Genomic DNA, 24,457 nt, shown 5'->3' with positions numbered 1-24,457 from the left:
CCCTAGAATTTAGAAGAATGAGAGGTGATTTCATTGAAACATATAAGATTCTCACTGGGCTTGACAGGGTAGATGCTGGGAGGATATTTCCCTTGGCTGGGGAGTCTAGAACCAGGGGTCACAGTCTCAGCCATTTAGGACTGAGATGAGGAGAAATTTCTTCACTCAGCGGGTGGTGAATCTTTGGAATTCTCTACCCCAGAGGGCTGTGGATGCTCAGTCATTGAGTATATTTAAGACAGAGATTGATAGATTTTTGGATATTAAGGGTATCAAGGGATATGGGGATAGTGCGATAAAGTGGAGCTGAGGTAGAAGATCTGCCATGATCTTATTGAATGGCGGAGCAGGCTCGGGGGTCCAAATGGCCGACTCCTGCTCCTTTTTCTTATGCTCAACAGAATTTTCAAACATTATGGTTATGAGCTCTAAATTCTATTCATACATTTCACTGGTGATAAAATATTAATTGGATCCCAATGCCTTAGGCAAAAGGCAGTGGGTTGAGCTTGTAAGAAACAAAGCATTTTATGGGTTTTTACTAGCAGTCCAATAGTTATTCTTCATGTGTGAGCCTAGACAGTATTCCACCCTGGAGGAGTACTGTAAATAAGCCTGATCGCGTCTTTACATGAAGCCCGCACAGCAGGGGCCATCTGATACGAGCGAGACTTTTCTCCAGCACAGCGACAGTGCAGTCTTCACCACTCCAGCTACGATATGCTGACTCAGTAGAAACCATTGATCCACCAGAAACCATGGTTTGTATTGGTCATCAGTCTCTAGAATGGAGCAGGCACATAGAGAAAGAAAGAGAAACAGGAGAGGGTCGGATATAAATACCTGTTTTCCTTGTAGGACGATCGAGAATTATACAGATGCTCTTCTGTGACTGGGCTTTTATCATTAAGTGAACCAGAGCTGAAACAGACAAACATCCATGAACATACATTCACGTTAAGCTGCATGTATACGTCTCACTGAACACATCCATCATAAATTGATGAAATTGCACTATGTTAGTGCCCATGTGACTTGTTAACGGATTTACCTAGACACTGAGGGGTAATTTTAGCTGTGGCTGATTGTGTAAAATGGGCGACATTAAATTAGCCGCCTATTATATAACACCCCAGATTTTTCTTTCCATTGAATTCAATATACCGAGGGCATGTAATAGGCGGTTAATTCGATTTTGCCCATTTTACACTAGCGCCAAAAGTTAAAATTCCCCCCCCCCTGTGATTAAGTAGTCTACTACAATTTACAATATACAGTAACTACAGAATTAAGAACTTGTATTTGTCTGATCCCATCCCATCCTCCATATTTTACAAATCACCACAGCTCTAGAGTGCAATTTTAAAAACTTAAAAGACTTAAACTCAACAAGCTAGGAGCCACCTGCAAGGTAGGGTTAGATGAAGTAGGGTGGGAGGAGGCCAGTTGGGCCGAATGGCCTGTTTCTGTGCTGTACACTCGATGTAACTTGATGTAATTGGTCAACCAGAGACCAACTTGTTTCCACGATAACGCGAGAATACTTGAGGAAGAACTCTGAGGCATTTACCTTTGTGTTATATCTGCCAATGTCCAAGCAGTTTTGAGCATGAGAGGAAGTATCGATGGGGGGCTCTCAAAATGAAAGCGCACGGAGCCACATTCTATCATCAAATTAGACTACAACTAACCTCTTTTCTATACAGATTTTATCCATGTCAAGCTTCAGCTTGGTGTCCTTGAAAGCACATGTTAATTGGTTCATTTTGGACCTTAAATTAAGGAATGTTAGATAGAGCTGATCCCCAATGAAATGTTGATAGAGGCACACAGTACCTGGAAGTCCTGCTTGTTTTGGTATAAGAGGTTGGCGATTTGTAGGTTGAAGGTTCATCATTGAGAAGAGCATGTTCACTCGTGGACCTAAGATAAAAACACAGTTCGTCATTTATTTTGTAATTTTGTTTCTGAAATTTATTTGGAATTTCCTGAAAATTTGTGCTGCAACAACATTGTACCACGGCGTAATGCTGATTTTCAGGGAAAAAGTCATTTACGCTATTTTTCCCTCAATCTTTTGCACCAATTCCGTGACATCTCTCCCGAAACCCTCTGCCGCTTATTAACATAACTCCGCCCCCATGCAGAAGGGCAGAGAATGTGAGTTTTCTGCATTTACGCCAGTTATGAACCTAAAATTTTAGTCACTGGCAGGACTGGTGTTTTATGGTGATTTTTAAAGTTTTCTTTTAATTTCTCCTCACTGAGACTGACATTTTCTTTTCTTTATCTTCAAATGCATTTTTATGGCATCAGAATGAGTTACATTAAAAAATGGAAAGCTTCCATGATTGCATTTCCTGAAACATGTGCATGAAAGATGTTTTGACGGCTTCAAACTTTTAATTTTCATACGTAAAAAAGAAAAATGGCATAATCTCCACACTTTCCTCGGGGCTCTGATTGTTTACTGATTTCTGCTCGTTTTATGTTGTTTTCTGTCATAAATATAGCTCTAGCTGGGACTTTTTACGCCGTCAAGTATTGGGCTTCAACCTGCTTGAAACATTTGCTGGAGTAGTGAATTTACTGAAATATAAACAATACCTGGTGCTTTTCAAAACGTTATCAGGGCTTGTCTTTGTGCTTATAGTGGTATTCTCCCACTCTCCACGGTTCCTGTAAAAAAGAGACAAAGTATAAAGTGCATTTCAAACAAATTGTAGCATAAACTAAAGGAATATATATATCAGGCTAGGATGATGGGCTGAACTATTTTCCCTCCTCTTGGGAACATGTTTGCCTGCTATAGTCCTAAAGTAACAGCTGAGGTCAGGAATTCAGGACATTGGTAATCACAGGCACTTTGGCCTGGATTTTGCCAGTCAAGACGAGTTGGGGGCAGGACTGCTGCCTTCCGGGTTCTAGTCCCACCCGTAGCGACGTCTGATGAACGCACGCTATTTTCCCTTGATTGGCCTTGTTAAGCCCGCCCTGCCCTATGGGCTTACCAGCCAATTAAGGGAAAGCCGGTGACAGATGTCGTCAGCGTATGACGCTTCATCTGTCGAACATTTTTTGACAGATGAATTGTCAGCGTTTGACAGCTTTGCGAAACGGTCAAACACTGACAATCTCTGCTCTAAGATGAGCCCTTGCACAGAAGGCTCACCAAAACCTCTCTCCTCAGCAGAAAGCAGATGGCTGCTGAATCTGAGAATGCAGCAGCATTCTGTCAACAGGCAGTTGATTGGCTCTAATCCCCTTCCCACCTCGGGGAGACGGGTCCCTGTGCGACTCGGGGACCCGCCTCCCGGGAAAATGGCACGGAGGCGGGTTGGAGGCGGGGTTGGCACCTGCTCCCAGTTTCTGCCATTTTCCCGGCGGTCCCGCCTCCAAACCCGCTTCCTCAGGGCTGGTAAAATCCAGCCCAATGTCTCGGAGCTTCAAAGTATTGCACCAACTGGTCTATAAAACATTTTTTTTTCTCTAAATATGTTACAATCTTGGCAAGTAAATGCAATTTTGTTACAAACAGCAAATTCACTTAGCAGGAACTGACTGTATTAAAGAACATTGTCATGTATCATGGTACCTTGGGTCAAAGGTTGATTTTGTGGTTGTAGTGGTGTAAGAGGTGGTATTGTCCCAGTCTCCACTGTTCCTAATAAAAAAGAAAGTTTATTAGGATATATTATATAGAAATTATAGATATAATAGAATATAGATATATTTCTTAAGGCTAAAGGGATCAAGGGATGTGGGGAGAAAGCAGGGACGGGGTACTGAGTTTGGATGATCAGCCATGATCTCATTACAGGAAACTCTCTTTTTACCGGCACCTAAATAACCGGAAATCTCTCTTAACCGGCAAAATTCAGGAGTAGGTTCAGGTAAGTTTTACTTCATATTAGTGGCCGTGTAACCGGGGTTCCTGGATCTGTGGCCGTGTAACCGGGGTTCCTGCACCTGTTGCCATGCAACAGGGACGCCTGGATCTGTGGCCGTGTAACTGGGGCTCCTGCACCTGTTGCCATGCAACAGGGACGCCTGGATCTGTGGCCGTGTACGGGGCTCTCGTACCTTAGTAAGTATACCTCTCTGTAATCTGGACTTTTTGATCAACCGGCACCATGCCGGTCCCGTCGGTGCCAGATAAAAAAGAGTTTCCTGTAAATGGCGGAGCAGGCTCGAGGGGCCGAATGGCCTACTCCTGCTCCTATCTTCTATGTTTCGTCTATGTTTCTATGTTTGTTTCAAATACCGCACTGCGAAGTGTAGTCATTTTTTAAAATTAATGTTTACTTTTATTTTCCTCCATCTTTTCCCTCTTTAAAACACCCCTCATCACACACCTTTGTCTGGCCAAAATTACTGACTGGAGACCCATTGCTTAGGAGGACCACAGGAGCGGTCTAGGGTCACAGGGAAGTTATTTTCACATGGGCGGTAATCTGGCAATTGGATCACCAGCCCATTATACAACTCGCCTGATTTTCATTCCATTGATTTCAAAGAATAAAAATCAAGCGGGTTCCATAACAGACAGGTGATCCACTCGCTAGATTACTGCCCATGTGGAGAAGACAAAAAAATTACTCCTGTATATTTGAAGGCTGAAGAAAAAACAAGATCTTCCTTGCCCCACCAACTGTTAAAAATACATTAAAAATCTCAGCTAGGAAAGAAGCTAGGGTTGCTAAAGCTGGCCTCAGAACCTTTGGACAAGAGAGAGGAAAATCAGCCAGGGTTCCTACTTCTAATCACTATTCAATGACCCATGTGAAGACATCAGTGAGAGCCAAATCAGACCCAACTTTGATCATCTCCACAGTTGATTAACCAGTTGACAATCTTGGTCTAAGCTCGCATTTGAAGAATAGGAGAGGTTCAATGTACTGTCAGTGTCCATGGAATCATAACCCAGTAGATTGGTGCCTTCAGCAGGGAGGTAAGAACATTGGAAAAAAAAAATCAAACAAATGTACAGAAAATTGTGAAACAAAGGGATTTTAAAGGTTTTCTCACTATTTCACTGCACTTTTCTGACAAGTAAATGCTATTTTCTTGCAAATGGCTAACTTATTTAGGAAGAATTGATTGTATTAAAGAACACAGTTGTATTATGTGATACCTCGAGCTTCTTGAATTTGGATTATAGGTTGTTTTTGTGCTTGTCGCGGTGGTAGAGCTGGTATTGTCCCACTCATCACTATTCCTGTTAAAAAGATGAAATTAAAGAGTGTTTCAAACACTTCACTGCAAAGTATATTATTTACCGTCAGTACCCTAGTTTGCATATGATAGCGATATGCCTGCTCACAAATAGGCAGACATATTGTAAGTACATAGCCCCTGTCAGCAGGGGATCAGGAGATGTAACAATGAGCAGATACACCGCGATGCACGTTGGGGGCACTGCAATGTATCGACAAAGAGTGGTACAGGGCCACTAATTTGAACATGACTAAAATGCTTTGAATTTGAGGTAATATATAATGCTGCTAACTACCTGATCCTACCCCAAAATGTCAGCTGTAGCAAGGGCACTCTAGAACTTACCTCTTAGGTTTATCTGGAATGGATGGCGACAGATCAACCAGACTTGAAGTTCTAGCCGGGGTAGGTGAAGTGGGTGCCGGAGTTCTTAAACAAGAGGAAAATTGAATAAAGCCACAATTCCAACATTACTGCAACGTTCTACTAATCTTATTCTATATCACAACGGAAAAAGAAAGAACTTGCATTTTGCAGAAATGCCCCAAAATGCTTTCTACATATAAAGTGCAGATCGTAGAATCAGAAAGCACAAAAGGCAGCCACTCGGCCCATCATGCCTGTGCCGGCTCTCTGAAAGAGCTACCAATTAGTCCCACTCCCCTGCTCTTTCCCCATAGCACTGCATATTTCTGTTTGGTTTTAAGTATTTATCCAATTCTCTTTTGAAAGTTACTATTGAATCTGCTTCCACCATCCTCTCAGGCAAGGCATTCCAGATCATAACAAATTGATCAGTAAAAAAAAAATCTCCTGATCTCCCCACTGGCCTTTTTGCCAATTACCTTAAATCTGTGTCCTCTGGTTACCGATCCTCCTGCCAGTTGAAACAGTTTCTCCCCACCTACTCTATCAAAGCCCCTCATAATTTTGAACATCTCCTTTAAATCTCCCCTTAATCTTCTCTACTCTAAAGGAGAACAACCCCAGCTTCTCCAGTCTCTCCAGATAACTGAAACCCCTCATCCCTGGTATCATTCTAGTAAATTTCCTCTGCGCTGTCTCCCAACTCTTGACGTCCTTTCTAAAGTGTGGTGCCCAGAATTGGACACAGTACTCTGGTTGAGGTCTAATTAGTGACTTGTAAAGGTTTACCATAACTTCCCTGCATTTGAAATCTGTGCCTCTACTTATAAAGCCAATTGTTATTGTGTGTATATATACTCCAACCGAACCCCTCGATTAGATCCCAGCCTGTAACTCACTCCTGGGTATCTGTTATTCAAAAATAAACCACCCAAACCTCTCGATTAGCTTCTAGCCTCTAACTCACACCCGGTTATCTGTTATTCCATATCCGAACCCCTCAATTACGTCAAGTTGTTATGTGGATAATGTGGCAGTCATGATCAGTTCATTTGTTTCTGATGGTGTAGGTTGGAAAAGGAATGTTGGCTGGGGAACTAGGAAAATTCCTTTCTCTTCTTTGACATTAAAAATCCCACAACACCATCCAACCACCGAAACACAGGGTCTCTGGCTTAGCATCTCAAGTAGCACTTCTTCAGTACTGCACTGGAGTGCCAGCCTAGATGTTTAATATCTTCAAATTTGAGAATTAGACAGGTAGCAATATGCAATAAAATTCAGCCCCACACCATGCCTCAATCACCATGCACATTTATGCATTGTATCTGGTTGCATTTTTCAGCATAACCCACTGACAGGAACAACATTTGTCACCTTTTCTCACTCTCTGTCAGTAATACTCAAAAATATTTTGATATAAATAACTTTTGTTCCTAATTGAAGCTCAATTGACCAACCACATACCTCAACTGTACCCAATAGAATAAACACATAGCTGTTGTACAGTGCTGATAGATCCCCTGGATTATAAAGAAGGAAGTGACTCCCCTCAACTTTATTTGCCTTCTACTATTAAGGGAGTTCCCCCGATAACTGTTAGAAGGCAAACAGTTCCATTGCCATTCGGTCTATAATTTTGTTAATAAATTTCATTTTATACATTCCAGCATTTTTAATAAGCTGTTTCCAAGTCAAGTCAAAATAATACATCAAAATGAGACTTATAGCATCTGCTGATGGAGAACAGAAGGGATTAGACATGTTATTTTTATTACATCAAAAGATATAAGCCAATATTTCAGCATCACTCATATGGGTCATCACTAACATATATAAATATTTCAGATACTTTTTTCCTTCTTTCAAAATCTACGTAGAGGTATTCGGGGACTAAGCCGCTGTATCGCCACAATATGCCGATATACAACATTTGCAAATTACCCATCCTCTGCCTAAAGGTTACTTGACATGGATGTTTCCATAACATAATTTGGTTATACTTTAATATATAATTTGACACAAGTAATACCAGCACAGATTACTGGGTAAATAGCCTGTAGTCTCAACCAAAGTAATAAGTTATCAGCAATTTCTGACATCAATGCATTTGACCAGTTTGAAATCAACTATCACAAAGTGAATTTGTTAGGCTGAAGCAGCTAGCTTTGATATTGACACCAAGTGCAGAACCATCAAGAACACAGGCTGTGCAATTGTCATGCAGGCGTGCACATTTACAACACCAGCCACGTGGAAAGTGAGCCAATAGTGCTTTGTTATAAATAAACAGTATAATGGAAACAAAGTGTGGCCCTCAGAAATCTGGGAATGTTTGGGTCGAAATCCTGAAAGATTTTGCCTAAAATCTGCAGTAATTTTCAGAATGTTTTTACAGTTACACTCAAGTTTTTGTAGCATCTACAGGACGAGGGCTTAGATGAAGAATAGCACAATTTTTATTCTAGCTTCAAGTAAGATCAACTGCACTTCAGGTATGGGCAGAGTACTGTACTTGCAATGGCTGCGCACAGATTTATGTCTCCAAGACAGCATTGGAAGTATGGTGGCAAGCAGAGTGCTCAACCTGCACCCAGAGTACAGTTGCTTTTATTTGAGACCAAAATAAAATCAGGTTTCCTTCACTAATCAAAGCTCTCACTTGCTAGATGCAGCTACAAACTAAGCTTGGTTGCAAAAAGATTCCTTTACCTGGAAGATTCTCTCATGCAGGAGACAACAACAGATCTGGAGTCAGCCAAGAATGACTCGGATGGGAAGTAAAAGTAGATTCAGCGAAGATCCACCAGGCTGATACCTGGGATGGCAGGAATGACGTACGAGGAGAGATTGGGTCGATTGGGCTTGTACTCGCTGGAGTTTAGAAGAATGAGAGGGGATCTCATTGAAACTTATAAAATTCTGACAGGACTGGACAGACTAGATGCAGGAAGGATGTTCCAGATGGTCGGGGAGTCCAGAACCAGGGCTCACAGTCTAAGGATAAGGGGTAGGCCATTTAGGACAGAAATGAGGAGGAATTTCTTCACCCAGAGAGTGGTGAACCTGTGGAATTCTCTACCACAGAAGGCAGTGGAGGCCAATTCATTAAATATATTCAAGAAGGAGTTGGATATATTTCTTAAGGCTAAAGGGATCAAGGGGTATGGGGAGAAAGCAGGGACCGGGTACTGAACTTGGATGATCAGCCATGATCGCATTGAATGGCGGAGCAGGCTCGAGGGGCCAAATGGCCTACTCCTGCTCCTATCTTCTATGTTTCTATGTTAAGAGATTTACGTCTGATTTACGCATTTTAGTTTAGAGATGCTAGGAGTGATGCATGGACTTTTCAACAAAAATCTTCAGCTGTGGATTTCCGATGACTCCACATACATTCAAGCAACAGAGAGATGTAAATTAAAACTCCAGTGGTGAGTAATCATTCATTAATCAGCTTTTATATTAGATTATGTTGTCCTTTTAGCAGAATGGGGGTGGCCATCGTGGGTATACTTTCAGCCCCAACATTTGATGATTGACCGTAAGCCTGGATCAGGATCATGACAATCAAAATAAAGTAGCATTTTTCTCTTCAGGGAGATAGTTTCATCAAATACTGCAACAACATTTAGAAAGGTAGGTCATATGGGAGATGTCAAAGAATTCAGAAATTTCTCAAGAAAATGTTTCAAAAACCAAGGGAAATGTAAAATTCTGTCAACTGTAATAAGTTCAATGGTGCATCCCAGCCTGTACACCACCGTGATGACCTTACTTTATAGTCAGTTTCTCTGGAGTGATTGATAGATCAATTAGACTTTTGCTTCCAACCTTGGATGTAAAATCTGATGTTCTTTAAACAGAAAAAAAGTTGTGTTACGGCCACATAAAACCAGTACAATATTGTATTTTAAACATTTGATTTTAAACTGTTCCCAGAGACCCCAGTTTGTTTTGCAGACTGATTTAATGGGCAACACTAATTTTGTTCAATTCCATATGAATATAAACATTCTTCTTTCTCCATAGTATTATATTAAATGGCCCAGAAATTCCGGTCGGAGGCTTCCCGCGGACGTAAGCCCCCGACCTGCACAAACGAACCGCGCCGACCGTAATTCTCTGGGCCGGCATAGAATTCCGTTGATGTGCCTCCTCAAACTGCCAGTGTGCAGGGCACAAGTATCCTAGGGGCGCAGCTAGTTCGCAGCGTCCCTGCGATCACGTGAGCCATGGGGAGCCAATCAGAGCAGGGAATCTCCATTCATAGATTTGACAGGAAGACCTGTCAAATCTATGAATAGAGATCAGCTCCAAAACATAAGTAAAACTTCAAATACATTTTTTTTTTAAATCACATTTTTTAAATGACTATAAATTACATAAATTAACTATATTAAACAAAAATTTAGATTTTTGAAAAAAATAATTAAAGTTTTTAATGGGGCTAAAAATAAACTTACCTTTCTTTAAAGTATTTTAAAATGATAAATCTGTGGAAATTTTTTTTACTTTTACTTTCTTCACCTCTTACCTTGTTAAACGCGGGCCTTGCGCCTGCTTTTCCAGGCGCAGCTCTTTCTGACTTACCTGGACTGAAGCACAGCTGAAAAAAACGGAAGTTGCAGCTGTACGCGCTGCCTCTCCGGCGCAGGCGTTTGACCTGGGAAGATCTTTCTCCTTTGAACGGAAGTTTCGGTTTCCAGCGCATGCGCAGTGCATGCGTAAAACCGGCACTTCTGTTGGCCCTACGGATGAGTACACATCGCGTACACACCCGTAGGGAACGGAATTTCAGGACCATTATATTATTTGCCTATTGAAACAGAACTGATGTGTGTCCTAAACAGGGACCCAATGAACTCGGTAAACTAGATGGGTTAATTGGCCTTTTCTATTGCTTATATTTAAATAACATCCCTATGGTGAATTGCCTGCCAACTCATACTGTTTACACATGAATTTAAAAAAAAATTCATTCATGGGATGTGGGCGTCTCTGGCAAGACCAGCATTTATTGCCCTAATTGCCCTCGAGAAGGTGGTGGTGAACCACCTTCTTGAACTGCTGCAGTCCGTGTGGTGAAGGTACACCCACAGTGCTGTTAGGTAGGGAGTTCCAGGATTTTGACCCAGCGATATATTTCCATGTCAGGGCGCTGTGTGACTTGGAGGGGAACTTGGAGGTGGTGGTGTTCCCGTGCGCCTGCTGACACTCAGATGAGATACCAGAGGATGGGCAGTGCCCTTGCAATCATGACATATCTATAGTAAGCACCTTAAGGAGAGGAGAGAAAATTGGAGGGTGGAAGTAATAATATTTTCTACAACAGGACAATAGCTTAATCAAATATTGCAATTGAAATTAAAAGTCAGGTTACAGGGGAGTATGTTCAGAGAGCTACAAAATAAACTTAAGGGTCCTTGTACATGAAACACAAAAAGTTAGCATGCAGGTGCAGTAAGTAATTAGGAAGGCAAATGGAATGTTGGCCTTTATTGCAAGGGGAATGGAGTATGAAAGTAGGCAAGTCTTACTACAACTGTACAGGGCGTTGGTGAGACCACACCTGGAGTACTGTGTGAAGTTTTGGTCTCCTTATTTAAGGAGGGATATACTTGCATTGGAGGCAGTTCAGAGAAGGTTCACGAGGTTAATTCCTGAGATGAAGGGGTTGTCTTATGAAGAAAGGTTGAGCAGGTTGGGCCTATACTCATTGGAGTTTAGAAGAATGAGAGGTGATCTTATTGAAATGTATAAGATTCTGAGGGAGCTTGACTGGGTAGATGCTGAGAGGATGTTTCCCCTCGCGGGGGAATCTAGAACTCGGGGGCACAGTTTCAGAATAAGGGGGCACCTATTTAAAATGGAGATGAGGAGGAAATTCTTCCCTCAGAGGGTTGTGAATCTTTGGAATTCTCTACCCCAGAGAGCTGTGGAGGCTGGGTCATTGAATATATTTAAGGTGGAGATAGACAGATTTTTGAACGATAAGGGAGTCAAAGGTTATGGGGAGCGGGCAGGGAAGTGGAGCTGAGGCCAAGACCAGATCAGCCATGATCTTATCGAATGGCGGAGCAGGATCGAGGGGCCAAATGACCAACTCCTGCTCCTATTTCTTATGTTCTTATGTTCTAAAGCACCAAAATCCTGGCCTGGGCAAACTTGTAATGTTGACGAGTGTAGTCTTGATAATAACCCACCACCAAAATGTTAGCCACAGTAATGGGACTGCAGGCCTTACCCCTTGCTTTTATTTTCAGTAGTAGGTGTCAGGTCAATCAGAGTTTCAGCTTCAGTCTTAGTTGGTGTTCTTTAAACAGGAGAGCAGATTGGGTTATAGTTACAGTTCTAACACTTAATGCAAGTCTATATCAGTCTTACTCTAGCTGGTTCATCAGATGACTCCATGAGTTAATCCAATGAGTAGCTCAGCCCTATAAGAGCATTGGTCAGGATAGTGGTTCTCAGTGAAGAGTGAGGGAAGTCCCTGTTCCTGATCACTATTCGGCAGCCTCTGCTGGAAGTGCATAAGGGTGGATTTTTGCCGAGGACAGGGTTGACCTCAGCTACGGTGCTCTTGGTGGTTTACCACTCACTGTTAAGGCCTGCACACGAATAATGGCCAATCGCCTCCTCTAGAATCATGTCCCAGTAAAGAGTCAATGACATAACAAATGGAGGACAGGGCAGAAAATTGGCAAAAACATTTTAAAAAAATCTACTTGACTGCAGAGCAACTGGAAAAGTGATACTCAACATCTTGAAATCTAAGAAATGGCTGTAGAAATTACCGCCATTATAGATGAAAAATCATTTCCTGTGATTTTTGATATACCAGACAGCAGTCATCTCATTTCTCTTGGTGAGCATAGTTCTGGCAGAATTGTGAGAACAACAAATGGGAAGACTGGCGTTGTTCCTTCTGATCAGTATAGAATCTCGAAGTACATTCTTTTCCCGGCTCATTGCCAGACTGGGACATTTTCAGCTCTGCGTTCTCCATTTCCGTGAAGCGTCTACGGTGATTGGATTGGTTGGATTACAGTACAGAGCTCAAAAAGCCTTGGACTAAAATCCATTCACATGCTTGTCACAATGAACAAAATACTTAGGGATGAAATTCCTTTATCAATAATTTTAGCAAAAAAAAAGTAAAAGCTGGAAATCTCGCTTTATAATTGGGAGAGACTTTTTCACCAAGGTTATTGACAGGAGTAATAACCTCTTTTGTTCTTTCTGACCAAAGCAGCTAGGATACTCTGTGAATCAGAACTTAACTCAACAGGGTAGATTGTATACATTTGTGCTCCTGGCATAGAGCCCCTCCCCCAGAGAGTGCATATCCAGAATCCGGGCACAGGGATCAGTGGTCCCCACGGGATATACCATCTATTATGGGCAAAAAATCCTGAGGGGTCTAAGGACTTCCACACCCAGATTCCCATTTATACGTTCCTGGTGGGCAAAGCTATGCACCAGGAGGTTGAACTTGTAAAATGTACCCTAATAATCTTCTTCTGAAAGCTTGCTCCAAGTGCTAACAAACCACCATGGCAGAAAACTACAATCCATATCTGCAAGGTGATTGAAGCCTTAACCCAAACCTTACACCATTTGGCATCAGCTCCTAACTCAACTCAATATTGAGAGTTGCAGCAATTATTTGTGTGACAGATTCTACCTCTTGCTGATTAGAATTTCATATATTCGATAAACTAAAATGTTAAAATGATACTACCGTGAATAACTGGTGTCTTTTATAGTGGAATGTAATTTGCAATGGTTACCCAGCTCAAAGTATGGGAACAACACATTGCAGCAATAACAAAACCAACAGGATCTTGAACTACGTAGCCAAAACCGTCAGAGGAAGTCATAATCAAACTGCACAGTGCTCTGGTCAGACCACACATTGAGTACTGAACCCAGTATTGGTCAGTGAAGCACAAGGAAGACACTCAAATGCTGGAGGCAGCATAGAAAACAGACACAAAGCTGATCTGAATAATAAGGAAAGACATTGATATGCACTCCCTGGGGGAGGGCTCTACAGGAGCAAACATTTACAAAATCTATCCTATTGAATTAAGTTCTAATTTACAGAGTAGTTTCATCCTGGAAAGAAGCATCTGAGAGGTGATCCTATAGAGAAATCTAAGATAGTAAATGCTATGGAAAAGGTAAATCCGGAATATTATTTTACAACAACAACTTGTATTTATATAGCGCCTTTAACGTAGTAATACATCCCAAGGTGCTTCACAGGAGCGTTATCAAACTAAATTTGACACCGAGCCACATAAGGAGATATCAGGGCAGAAGACCAAAAGCTTGGTCAAAGAGGTAGATTTTAAGGAGCATCTTGAAGGATGAAAGAGAGGTAGCGAGGCGGAGAGGTTTAGGGAGGGAATTCCAGAGCTGAAGGCCTTGGCAGCTGAAGGCACGGCCACCAATGGTGGAGCAATTAAAATCAGGGATGCTCAAGAGGCCAGAATTAGAGGAGCGCAGATACCTCGGGGTGTTGTAGGGCTGGAGGAGATTACAGAGATAGGGAGGGAGAGGCCATGGAGGGATTTGAAAACAATGGTGAGAATTTTAAAATCAAGACGTTGCTTAACCGGGAGCCAATGTAGATCAGTGAGCACAGGGGTGATGGGTGAATGGGACTTGGTGTGAGTTAGGACATGGGCAGCAGAGTTTTGGATGACCTCAAGTTTACGGAGGGTAGAATGTGGGAGGCCAGCCAGGAGTGTGTTGGAATAGTCAAGTCTAGAGATAACAAAGGCATGGATGAGGGTTTCAGCAGCAGATGAGCTGAGGCAAGGGTGGAGACAGGCGATGTTACGGAGGTGGAAATAGGCAGTCTTAGCGATGGAGCGGATATGTGATCGGAAAGTTCATCTTGGGGTCAAATATGACACCAAAGTTGCGAACAGCCTCAGACAGTTGCCAGGGAGAGGGACGGAGTCGATGGCTAGGGAACGGAGTTTGTGGTGGGGACCGAAGAGAACGGCTTCAGTCTTCCCAATATTTAGTTGGGGGGTATTTCTGCTCATCCATTACTGAATGTTGGACAAGCAGTCTGACAATTTAGAGACAGTACGGGGTGAGAGAGGTGGTGGTGAGGTAGAGCTGGGTGTCGTCAGCGTACAGGTAGAAACTGATGCTGTGTTTTCGGATGATGTCGCCGAGGGGCAGCATGTAGATGAGAAATAGGAGGGGGCCAAGGGAAGATCCTTGGGGGACACCAGAGGTAACGATGCGGGAGCGGGAAGAGAAGCTGTTGCAGGTGATTCTCTGGCTACGATTAGATAGATAAGAATGGAACCAGGCGAGTGCAGTCCCACCCAGCTGGGCGACAGTGGCGAGGCGTTGGAGGAGGGTGGAGTGGTCAACCGTGTCAAAGGCTGCAGACAGGTCGAGAAGGATTAAATTGTGAGAGTAGCAAAAGGGGACACAGGTTCAAACCAGTAAAAGGTCCCTCTAGGTCAAGAAGTTTTTCTTATGCAGAGAGAGATCAACACATGGAATGGACTTCCTGGGAGAATGGTGAAGGCAAAACCACTGAATGCATTCAAGGAATGATTGGATAGTGCAATAGGGAGACTGCGGGATGCCTTTCGATGGATGAACTAGGATGCCCGAATGGTCTTCCTCACCCATAATTATCTTGCGACCTTGACCACTAGCTGCACATCTAACCAATCGCAGATCAGGTGGCTCCACATTATCAAATCCATTACAAAGAAGATAACTGTGCCCGAAAGTGCAAGACTTAACTGGGGTAGGAAATATATTTATAAATATATGTATTTTTTTACATAGCCATTGGGGGAATATTTTAAATAAGAAGCACTCCTGTAGACTGTCCTGTTCCTTTAAGTCAGTATGATTTTCCTGTTTTCCTAGCTTGTCCCCCACTGATTGAGCTTGAATAAAGCACCATCTTGTTTTCTGTTATTAAATCATTAGACTCTGTTTCAGTAACCATGGAATTAAAAAAAATACTCTTTAGATTAAGCAGCATAAAACAAACTCTTTCTAAAAGGCAGAATTAAAGTTGCTTCCAGTTTCCTTACTTTGCAGTATATCGCTCCAGTGTTGAAGTCTTTGGCGTATAGCCACTTCCTGAAGTTTCATCTTTCTGGCTACCCCATTTCAGAATCGGCCTGTCAAATGAAAATGTCCTTACGTCACTTTCTTAACGTGATAAACTCAATTCAAAAATACAGATTAAAAATGTCCAAAACTATATAAAGTTTATTTAAAAGTTCAAACACAAATTTGATAATAAACGTGAACTTCCCAATTTACTGTAGTTTTTACAATGGGAGGAAGGAAGAGAGGGTTTAATTATTTTGTGTTTCCTAAGGAGGTATGGGACACTGCCTTGGGTCATTTTCACAAACAGCCCAGTAACAGAGTTATCAGAAGTCCGAGAGCACATCACCTGGCTACTCTGTTTAGCAGAGAAATAATTTGTGACATGGAAAGATCTTAAAGAGACAAGTGGCTATGAAATAATGTGGATTAGGGATGTCCAAACTGTGTCCTGTGGGCAATGTGTGGTGCCCAAGCCCTGGCTATTTAGCCCTCAAAACCCAGGCAACTCAGTTCTATTTGTACTTATAATTTTTACTCGTTGGTTTATCCTGTTTGTGTTTTATGGGCTATGGGGGGAAAAATTTGGTTGATTAGCACCTCCCGTTAACGCCCTAAGAGGGTACTAATGGGGAGCAAAGCAACCAGCACCCGGGCGCGGCGATGTTTGCGCTGCTCGTGAAATTGACCAGACATTTTGCGGCGGCGCTAAACACTACCGCCACGATCTCCTGCGCCTGCAGATCGTGACGTCAGTCGAGCATGCAACGCCCTGGTAGCGCCCTGGATGAGATATTGAGTGGCACCCCCTGCCTTTCCGCCTGCCGCTAGCAACGACAGGTAGAGGGGAATGTTTTGCAGTCAGGAAGGGACTGGGGAGCGCTATTTAAAGGCGGCCGCTTCCTATCTTTTTGTCGGCGACATTTTTGTACCATGCATTCTGAGAGAGAGAGAGAGAGACTTCTGGAGAGATTCAACGCTGTGCGAAGGAGTTTTGGGTACTGAGCAGCACTTTGCAGGTTCATTTTGATTTGCCCTTCCTTGCATCGATTTAGAAGAGACTATGGGGACTGCACTCTAAGCTCTTTCCCTGGGCCTCTCCATTGTTCTTTCCAGCAGAATTGATGTACAGATCTCTCCAGGCCGAGATTCAAGGCTGCAATGAACAGGATGTGGATGGAGAGCAAGATCGACCCTCCCCTTTAAGAACTGGCCGGTGCCAGTGTGTCTGTGTTCCATTGCTAACTGACATCACATGAGCTTCACCAGCGCTCTGAGGTAGCGCCTCGCTCCTCAGCATTAGTGCCTTATGAGAGGTGTGTAGCGCCTGATTTCGTGCTCCAATCACCTCCAAGGGCGATAGAAGCCAAGTTTGCAGTCGGAGGCGATAATTAGCGCCAGGCGCAAAACTTTGCGCCCGGCCAATAATTGCGCCTCAAATGGGGCGATACCGAATTTCTCCCCCTAGAGGTTTGGAAAGGGCTGTTTTTAGCATTCTTGGGGATAAATCCTAAATCAAAACACTGAGATCTGTTAGTATTAGCTCTTTGAGATATGTGAAAACTAGTGGAACATGGATTTATGCTTCTGTGGGTCCCAGGACTTTGTGGTACACACCTATGTGCTTCATGAAGACAAACCGCCTGGACACTTCTGGTCTAGGGAATTAGTAGCTCTGCCCAGAAGCCCAGTAAAAATTCTCGGGCCAGAACTATAAATATTTTGGGAATTTTAAATGTTCCAAGTTGACAAGTCGCTACCTTAGAGCATGTCATGACTTTAGGTAGCGGGGAGATGAGATAGATATGGGCTTGTGTCATTACCCATGTCTTAAGAGGCTAATTACTCTGGGACATTGGAGAAACAGTGCAAGGACACTAAAAATGGCAACTCTCGGGAACAATGACAATGTGTGAATGCGACACTGTAAAGAAAACCCTTTCTGCAGAAACATCTATACAACGTCCTAAGCTTCATCTATAATACTACAAGAAATTCAAGTTCAAAAGTACGATACCAACAAAAATTTGAATATATTTAAAGTTTTGTGAAAAAAGATATAAAATATCCAGAACCTGATACTTACTTTGCCGGTGATTTTTCCTGTGTTGTTACTTGACCATCAGGACTGGGCCTGCTCAGTAGATTAAGAAAGAAGAAAAACAAAGCTATCTTTGAAACAAGGCGTAAAATACGTTCAGGTTCTAGGTAGGCCTTGACTGCCAGGAACCTTCTGAATCCTTGACCACAACAACATTAATTCCACAAGTCATGATGAACCTTAAAACATGTGGAAGATATTTAACAGAGTGCCAGTATTTACTGGTTGAATGAGTTGACAAAACTTGAGGTTTTTTTTTTAAGGTATGCGAGCCAAAAGAAAATGATCACATCCATCTAAACTTATGTCTATAAATAATAGAATTGGGAGCTAGGCTCCATTAACTGTGCCACAATGAATAATTATATAATAGAATTCACGCTATCTGCAACTTCAGCTGAATGAAGGACAGTGTGAAAACTTACAGTCGTGGCCTTACCTCTTATTGGTTGGACTCCCAATTTTTATTTCGGATGTCATTATTGTCCTATAACAAAAATAAAGTAAGAGAAAATGCAATTGCAAAATTGAAAATAATTCAATTTTCAAAATGTGCTTGGCAAAGCTCAAAACGAGCGAATAATGGCTAAGGAAAAGAATAATTAAATAACATTTCTTTATCCAGAAAAAGGGGGCATAATCTTAAAATTAGAGCCAGGCTGTTCAGGTGTGAAATCAGGAAGCACTTCTTCACACAAAGTGTAGTAGAAATCTGGAACTGTCTCCTCCCTGGGATACTTGGGATGGCAGGAATGACGTATGAGGGGAGATTGGGTTGATTGGGCTTGTACTCGTTGGAGTTTAGAAGAATGAGAGGGGATCTCATTGAAACTTATAAAATTCTGACAGGACTGGACAGACTAGATGCTGGAAGGATGTTCCCGATTGTGGGGGAGTCCAGAACCAGGGGTCACAGTCTAAGGATAAGGGGTAAGCCATTTAGGACAGAAATGAGGAGGAATTTCTTCACCCAGAGAGTGGTGAACCTGTGGAATTCTCTCCCACAGAAGGCAGTAGAGGCCAATTCATTAAATATATTCAAGAAGGAGTTGGATATATTTCTTAAGGCTAAAGGGATCAAGGGGTATGGGGAGAAGGCAGGGACCGGGTACTGAAATTGGATGATCAGCCGTGATCGCATTGAATGGCGGAGCAGGCTTGAGGGGCCGAATGGCCTACTCCTGCTCCTATCTTCTGTGTTGCTATGTTTCTCCCAAATGGCTGTGGATGCTAGGTCAATTGAATCTTTGAACACTTGAGATCGATAGATTTTTGTTAGGTTAGGGTATCAAGGGCTATGGATCAAAGACGGGTAAATGAAGTTGAGGTACAGATCAGCAATGATCTCATTGAATAGAAGAACAGGCTTGACGGGCTGAATGGCCTACTCCTGTTCCTATGTTCCTATGAAAAGTAAATTGTGGCATTGGAGAGAATATTGGCTTGCTATTTTTAATATATAAATTCATATCTTGGTTAGAGTACCGTATGCTAAATCTGCAAGTTTGCAGATGATATCAAAGTAGGAGGCAGGGCAGACATAGGGAATAGTGCAAAGAGATTCAAAGGAATTAAACAATTAGTGATGACAATTGGATGCAGCTGGAGTTTAGTGAAATAATCAATGTGGAACGTGAGTGGTAGAGTTAGGAAAGGTTATGAGGTTAAATATAAGATCACGGTTCAAGATGAGATTATTGTGCCTCAGCAAGATGACCAGTCAAACTATTTTATTTAACAACAGAAACTGCTGGAAACACTCAGCAGGTCAGGCAGCATCGAGGAGAGAGAAACGGAGTCAACGTTTCGGGTCGATGATCTTTCGTCAGAACCGAAACGTTGATTCTGTTTCCCTCTCCTCGACGCTGCCTGATCTGCTGAGTGTTTCCAGCATTTTCTGTTGTTATTTCAGATATCCAGTAGCCGCAGTATTTTGCTATTGTAAACTATTTTATTTTACTGTTGTGATCACAGTGAATAGAAACGCGAATTAATAAAGCTAAGCCATAATGACTGGTAATATTACATATCAATGAGGTCTTCAGGAAGTCAACATTAAATGAGGCAAAGCCTTTCAGCTTTTGTGTAAGAATCAAGCACTCACATCTTTGGCAAATCATTTGTTTTGTATGGAGAGGTCCTATAATTGATACAGAAAGAGGCAAGCTTTCAGGTAATGTTTTCATAACAATATTATTGATTTCAATCATAAATAATCAACCTGAAAGGTTAGTTGCAAAGACGTTGTCTATTGTTATACACAGTATAATGATATACATTCAGTTTTAAATCATATGAGATCATTTTATCAAATATTCAGCCCTGAATCTTGCATTTCTGTTGGTAAAATGTAGTTCAATGACATTAAATGATTTATAATTACAAGTGGCAGCTGTAGATAAATGAATAATCTGCGGGCTACATGTCAGTTTTAATATAGGACTGATCTTTCATTTGAATGCTGTATTCATATTGCAAATTCTTATATTTAATAACTGATCAAATAACATTCTCTCAGTTCATCAGATAGCTTTATGTGGCTGGAGGATAGGAACTGATGGTAAAGCCTGCACGGAGCAAGTTTGATAAGTAATTCCAGCAAAAGAAATCTTTTAAATCATGATGAAAGCAAAAAAACAAACAATTTAACCTACTGATGCTACGCATAAGAAAGCTTGGTTGAAAATGTACTAGACTCCAAAAACTAAATCATTAAAATTCATTTCTCCTAACAGTGCAGAAGACAGCACCCTCTAGTGGAATCTCAGAGCTTTACAGTATGGTCCAAATAACTGTAAATCTCCCCTGGGATTCTGACATCAGTGCATTAAGTTCAGATTTCAAGGGATAAATGTAACTTAGAGAATTCGGGACACCTAAACTGCATAATGGCGTTTCACATCTATAACTCCTTAAAATCACTTGGCAACCTAACACAGATTAAATATAAAAATAAACTGTCAAGTTAAAATATGGAAATGCCAAGCTGGTATTGTGCCGGGTGGTCGAAGAATAGATGAGGAGGAGGGATGATGTTGTGTTGCTGTAGTTTGGGTGATTTATTGGTGTAATGTAAAAGCAGTCCAGCATGATCAGTGCTTTACTGGGTCTGGGTGTGTTCGAATGTTGAGTTTTACAGCACTTTCCATCCTTTATTTCGATAATCTCAGTTACAAGCTACAGGGTATTGCTTATTTTTTATTCATTCATGGAATGTGGGCATCGCTGGCAAGACCAGCATTTATTGCCCATCCCTAATAGCCCTTGAGAAGGCGGTAGTGAGCTGCTGCCTTGAACCGCTGCAGTCCGTGAGGTGAAGGTACTCCCACACTGCTGTTAGGGAGTTCCAGGATTTTGACCCAGCAACAATGAAGGAACACCAATATATTTCCAAGTCAGGATGGTGTGTGACTTGGGGGGGGAACTTGCAAGTGGTGGTGTTCCCATGCGTCTGCTGCCCTTGTCCTTCTAGGTGGTAGAGGTCGCGGGTTTGGGAGGTTTTTTGACTCACCAAACCAACATTTGTACAAATTAATCTTTTGGCTTTAACTATATCTACAATATTACTATATCTGATCCTATATATGTGTCTAACATGTAGGGTCTCACCTTTTTGGAGATGTCTCTCCAAAGCCTGATTTACTTGTAGGATCAGTAGAACTGCAACAATCAATCAAAATAAGTTGATGATAACTTCTTAATACATCAAGGTAAATTACACAAAACATTTTATTCACTATTTTTCATTATGAAAATTTACTTTGTCCCATTCCTGCCATCTACTTTTATCTAAGTTTAATGCATTTGCTATGTCACCCACTACAGTCCATGATACAGGGAAGATACTAGGCAGTGGCTTGGCCACAGGTAAGTGGAAGAGAATGACTTATAGTGACTGGCATCATAATGGCAGCACCAGCTTAATGCTAAGATGTAATTTATGCATAAGATAAAAAATAATAATAATGTTGAGAAATAAGTTTTACAAACAGCTTTAATCAGTCCTCAGAATCAGGGACACTCATTTAAGGAGGTACAGAGCTAATAAGAACATAAGAAATAGGAGCAGGAGTAGGCCATATGGCCTTTTGTGCCTGCTCCGCTATTCAATAAGATAATGGCTTTTCTTCTACCTCAACTCCACTTTCCTGCAATATTCCCATATCCCTTGATTCCCTTAGTATCCAAAACTCTATCGATCTCAGTCTTGAATATACTCAACGCCTGAGCATCCACAGCCCTCTGGGGTAGAGAATTCCAAAGATTCACCACCACCCTCTGAGTGAAGAAATTTCTCTTCATCTCAGCCCTAAATGGCCGACCCCTTATCCTGAGACTACGACCCCTAGTTCTAGACTCTCCAGCCAGGGGAAACATCTCAGCATCGACCCTGCCAAGCCCTCTAAGAATTTTATGCGTTTCAATGAGATGTTAGTAAGCAAACTTAATCCTGGCCACATTTGCAATTTGTATAATTGTAACCTAAATAAAATATTTGCACGCTAAGGCATTTCTAAGAGAACATACACATTAGAATGGTATTTCATTCAGGGCCCCAGTAGCTCAAGGCATGGGCACATGGCTCTTAACTGGTGGTGGGGATGGGGGGAGAAGAACTTTCCTTTGGTTACTACAGACGAGTTTGAAGTCCATTCAATGTTACTACAATCAATAGAAAAGAAGATCAGATGAAATCTAAAATGCCTTCCGCTTTGGCATGGGTGAGCAGAAATTTCCTTCAGTTGACTATCAGCAAAACCTCTTTGGGCTTTGCCAGTATCTATGTGCTTTTGGTACCTGCTCTACCAACCTTCTTGATCATCTGTACAGGCTGATCCAGGTGGTGTGCCACTTTGATATTCTGCTCAACCATAAGTTTACCTACCTACCATACCGCTGCTCAGTCAAGACTGCATCTTTCTACCTCTAGCACATTGCCTGCTTGCTCTTGTACCTCTCTCTCTTGATGCCAAACCTTAAGCCATACTTTTATCAGCTCAAAGTTCTCAAATGCTCTCCTTGGCGAATTCCCCTTCTCCACAACTTCACAAGCTTCAGTTAATTTGAAACTTGCAACTTGATTTCTCTCTCACGTTATGTCCTGCACAATCATTCTGCCTGTCTTTGGCGAGCTTCACTAGTTCCCTGTCTCTCACCATCTCAAATTCAAGATTCTTATCGTCGTTTTCAAATCCTTCCATGGTCTCATGCCGCCTTATCTCAGCCACCTTTTGCTGCCACATATTCGAGCCCACAACCCCTGCTTCTCTAACTCCAGATTACTGCTTGTCCCATTCTACTAAGGGAGCTAAATTCTTCAGTCACTAGGATTCCATTCTTTGGAACTCTCCCAACACTATGTTGTCTTGCCTTGCTTTCTCTTTCCCTCCCTTCAAAATCCTTCCTAAAACGTTATTTTTTAAATTTGTGCCTTCAATCTGCACCCCACCACCAACACCCACCCCACCCCCATCCTTTCCTGTCTCTTGGTTGCCGCCATCCTCTCCCCTTTGTCAACAACGTCTGAGGTGTTCTCCATGTGAGGGTGCTATACAAATGCAAATTTTTGTTTGAACCAACCACTCACATTGTTGGTGTATCTTCCGTTTTGTATGAATAATTCCTATAATTGATTCAAAAAGAAACAATTGTCCAGTTAACGATCATTGCGATGCTCCACACTTCAAAAATAATTTACATAATCAACATGATCTTTACAAAACATTGGCCAGGAATTTCCTCGGAGCTGCTCCCGCTCCGCTGCTGCACCTTCGCAGGGAGAATGGCATATATCTTGCTTACGCACATAAACGGGAATTTCCGATGCCCTTCTGGCAAAGTATGATGTCGGCTCTGAGGAATTTCCCGGCCATTGTCTATTGCAATATGACGAAAATAATATATACACATATATTTATGTAATTTATTTTCATATGTGGACAGATTTCATTTAACATCAGGAATATTAACCATAAAAATCTATGTTAAAATGTCTTAGTCTTTCAACCTGGCATATGATTTACTAAAATGTAGTTCAGTGATGTGTTTGCAAAACTTGACTGTGGTTGATGGTTGTAGTGATAAACTACTGATGTCAGAATAGATCAGCTTCTTCAATTGCTGCATAGTCAGATTCACTTATGTAACCTAAGGAGTAATAGCTTACTGTTATAATGAGCACTGAACTCAGTATGGATTTCAGTATGGCTTTCAACTAAACTTACTTTAAAAAATAGAAAATGCTTCCTCACGATTTTTGTGCAGACAATAGCCAAGACTTAATGATAGCGGAGGATAATAATTCTTTATTATTGCTAGTTTAATCGTTATGAGTTTAATGGTTTTTCATGCATCCAATTTTAATAACTTTAAGCGGTCTGTTGAGGCTCTTTAATTAATCTCTAGCCTTAGCACTACATCATAGGTTTTCAAACTGGGGTCCACGGACTCTTGGTGATCGATGAGTTATTATGCTTTCCCCTGTTATATGCAACAATAGCCAACAATTAATTATATCAGAAGGTAATAATTCATTACTATTGCTAGATGAATTAACTCACTGAGGACTGTTGAAAATGAAAATCGGGAGAGATGTAACAGGCAGCTGATCCGATATCACCTGTTTTACACTATCGCTCAAAGTCAAAATGACTCCCCAATAAGTTG

At 41.7% G+C, this 24,457-nt stretch overlaps 1 protein-coding gene across 7 annotated transcripts in view; it reads right to left on the bottom strand.

Annotated features, from left to right (window-relative positions):
- The window catches only part of scel (sciellin), a 92,663-nt gene that overhangs the window by 13,391 nt on the left and 54,815 nt on the right, over nt 1-24,457 (bottom strand). For all 7 annotated transcript variants that reach the window (XM_085998526.1, XM_085998528.1, XM_085998527.1 and 4 more), the window contains 14 exons: nt 23,379-23,414; nt 21,401-21,451; nt 19,896-19,931; nt 18,231-18,278; nt 17,777-17,824; nt 15,669-15,758; nt 11,831-11,899; nt 9,362-9,439; nt 5,563-5,646; nt 5,135-5,218; nt 3,596-3,664; nt 2,608-2,679; nt 1,837-1,923; nt 844-921 (listed from right to left, as the gene is read on the bottom strand). In XM_085998526.1, coding sequence (XP_085854652.1) covers nt 844-921; nt 1,837-1,923; nt 2,608-2,679; nt 3,596-3,664; nt 5,135-5,218; nt 5,563-5,646; nt 9,362-9,439; nt 11,831-11,899; nt 15,669-15,758; nt 17,777-17,824; nt 18,231-18,278; nt 19,896-19,931; nt 21,401-21,451; nt 23,379-23,414 — 930 coding nt within the window. The remainder of the gene's footprint in view (nt 1-843; nt 922-1,836; nt 1,924-2,607; nt 2,680-3,595; nt 3,665-5,134; nt 5,219-5,562; nt 5,647-9,361; nt 9,440-11,830; nt 11,900-15,668; nt 15,759-17,776; nt 17,825-18,230; nt 18,279-19,895; nt 19,932-21,400; nt 21,452-23,378; nt 23,415-24,457) is intronic.

Source organism: Somniosus microcephalus, chromosome 10, assembly GCF_052327205.1.
Source record: "Somniosus microcephalus isolate GS21.2 chromosome 10, FLI_Smic_1.0, whole genome shotgun sequence".
Lineage (NCBI taxonomy): Eukaryota > Metazoa > Chordata > Chondrichthyes > Squaliformes > Somniosidae > Somniosus > Somniosus microcephalus.
The sequence above is the reverse complement of the archived record's forward strand: the minus strand, read 5'-3'. Positions and strand labels throughout refer to the sequence as shown.